Source organism: Diospyros lotus, unplaced genomic scaffold, assembly GCF_014633365.1.
Source record: "Diospyros lotus cultivar Yz01 unplaced genomic scaffold, ASM1463336v1 superscaf2, whole genome shotgun sequence".
Classification (NCBI taxonomy): Eukaryota; Viridiplantae; Streptophyta; class Magnoliopsida; order Ericales; family Ebenaceae; genus Diospyros; species Diospyros lotus.
In genome coordinates this window covers 348,636-349,709 of record NW_026267105.1, presented here as the reverse complement: position 1 = coordinate 349,709, position 1,074 = coordinate 348,636, and the positions used below count along the sequence as shown (strand labels likewise).

At 40.9% G+C, this 1,074-nt stretch overlaps 1 protein-coding gene across 1 annotated transcript in view; it reads right to left on the bottom strand.

The window, feature by feature from the left end:
* The window catches only part of LOC127793305 (molybdenum cofactor sulfurase), a 103,041-nt gene extending 102,522 nt beyond the window's left edge, over positions 1–519 (bottom strand). The window contains exon 1 of the mRNA XM_052324152.1: positions 445–519. Coding sequence (XP_052180112.1) covers positions 445–519 — 75 coding nt within the window. The remainder of the gene's footprint in view (positions 1–444) is intronic.
* Positions 520–1,074: the final 555 nt, after the last annotated feature.

The following is a 1,074-nucleotide window of genomic DNA, read 5'->3' as shown; positions in this document are numbered from 1 at the left end:
TGACGAGCTGTTTCAAGCATGCAAACTGGGAATTCTTTGGGTTTATTTTGACTTTATATTCGGAAGATTCATTCTAAGCTTATACTTTGAAGGTTTCTTCCCAGTTATACTCTCAAGCTTATCCTAGTATATCGGAGCTTTCTGGAACTTAATTTAAATTATATCATGAAATTAGATTCAAGTATTATTCAGTCAAGTCTCTTTTAAACTCCAAGTTCGATTGGCTTAAGCTCGTGAAAAAATGAAAGTAAGAAGTACATGTTCAAAGAATATCAAATTTCATTAAGAAAGAGGTACTTGTATTACAAAGAAAAAAATGAAAGAAAAGAAAGCAAAAAGAACCCCTAGCTAGGGGGAGTTTCTTCTTTAGATGGTTGGCCTTCAACGTTCGTAACTAGTGGGATGGCCCCGCTTTGGTCAAGCAAGCTTAGAAGCCTCAATAACTTTTTCTTTGGCAACTTGAGTCACAAACCTCTTCACCTCCTTGACGGCCTCTTCACCAATGAAAGAGAAGTCCATTTTTGGATGATTCACCCACAAGGTGAAGAGGAACCCCGAGCAGGTGTCAGATTTTCGGCCTTCTCCTATGCCTTGTCTATCCAAGCTTCCATGCTTGCCTTGATCTCATCAATAACCCTGCCTACCATCCACTCACACTCTTCAGCTCGATCAATACCAGCTTTAGCTTTCTTTCACCTTCTGAAGCTCCTCCCAACCTTATTTAGCTTGCCGGTGAGATCGAGTTCAAAGTCTCCCGTAAGATCTTCTCCCGGTGAAGCTCCTCCTCTATGTCCTTATTTCTTTGATGTGGCATCTCGTACCTGCATCTCGAAGCCTCTATTTTCCTTTGGGCCTCTATGAGCTCAGCAATATGAGACTCCTTTTCCTTCTCGAGTTTCGCCACCTCCTCCTTGAAGCTTTAAGGTGGCCGCACTTAACCCAACCTTCAAAATCCACCTACTGCCTTTTAAGTTTCATAGTAGCAATGGAGGTCTAAAAATAAAAAGGGTTAGCTTGTGAGAAAAAAAACAAAAGCTAAGGAATAGAAGGATAAAGGAAAAGCTTACCAAGAGG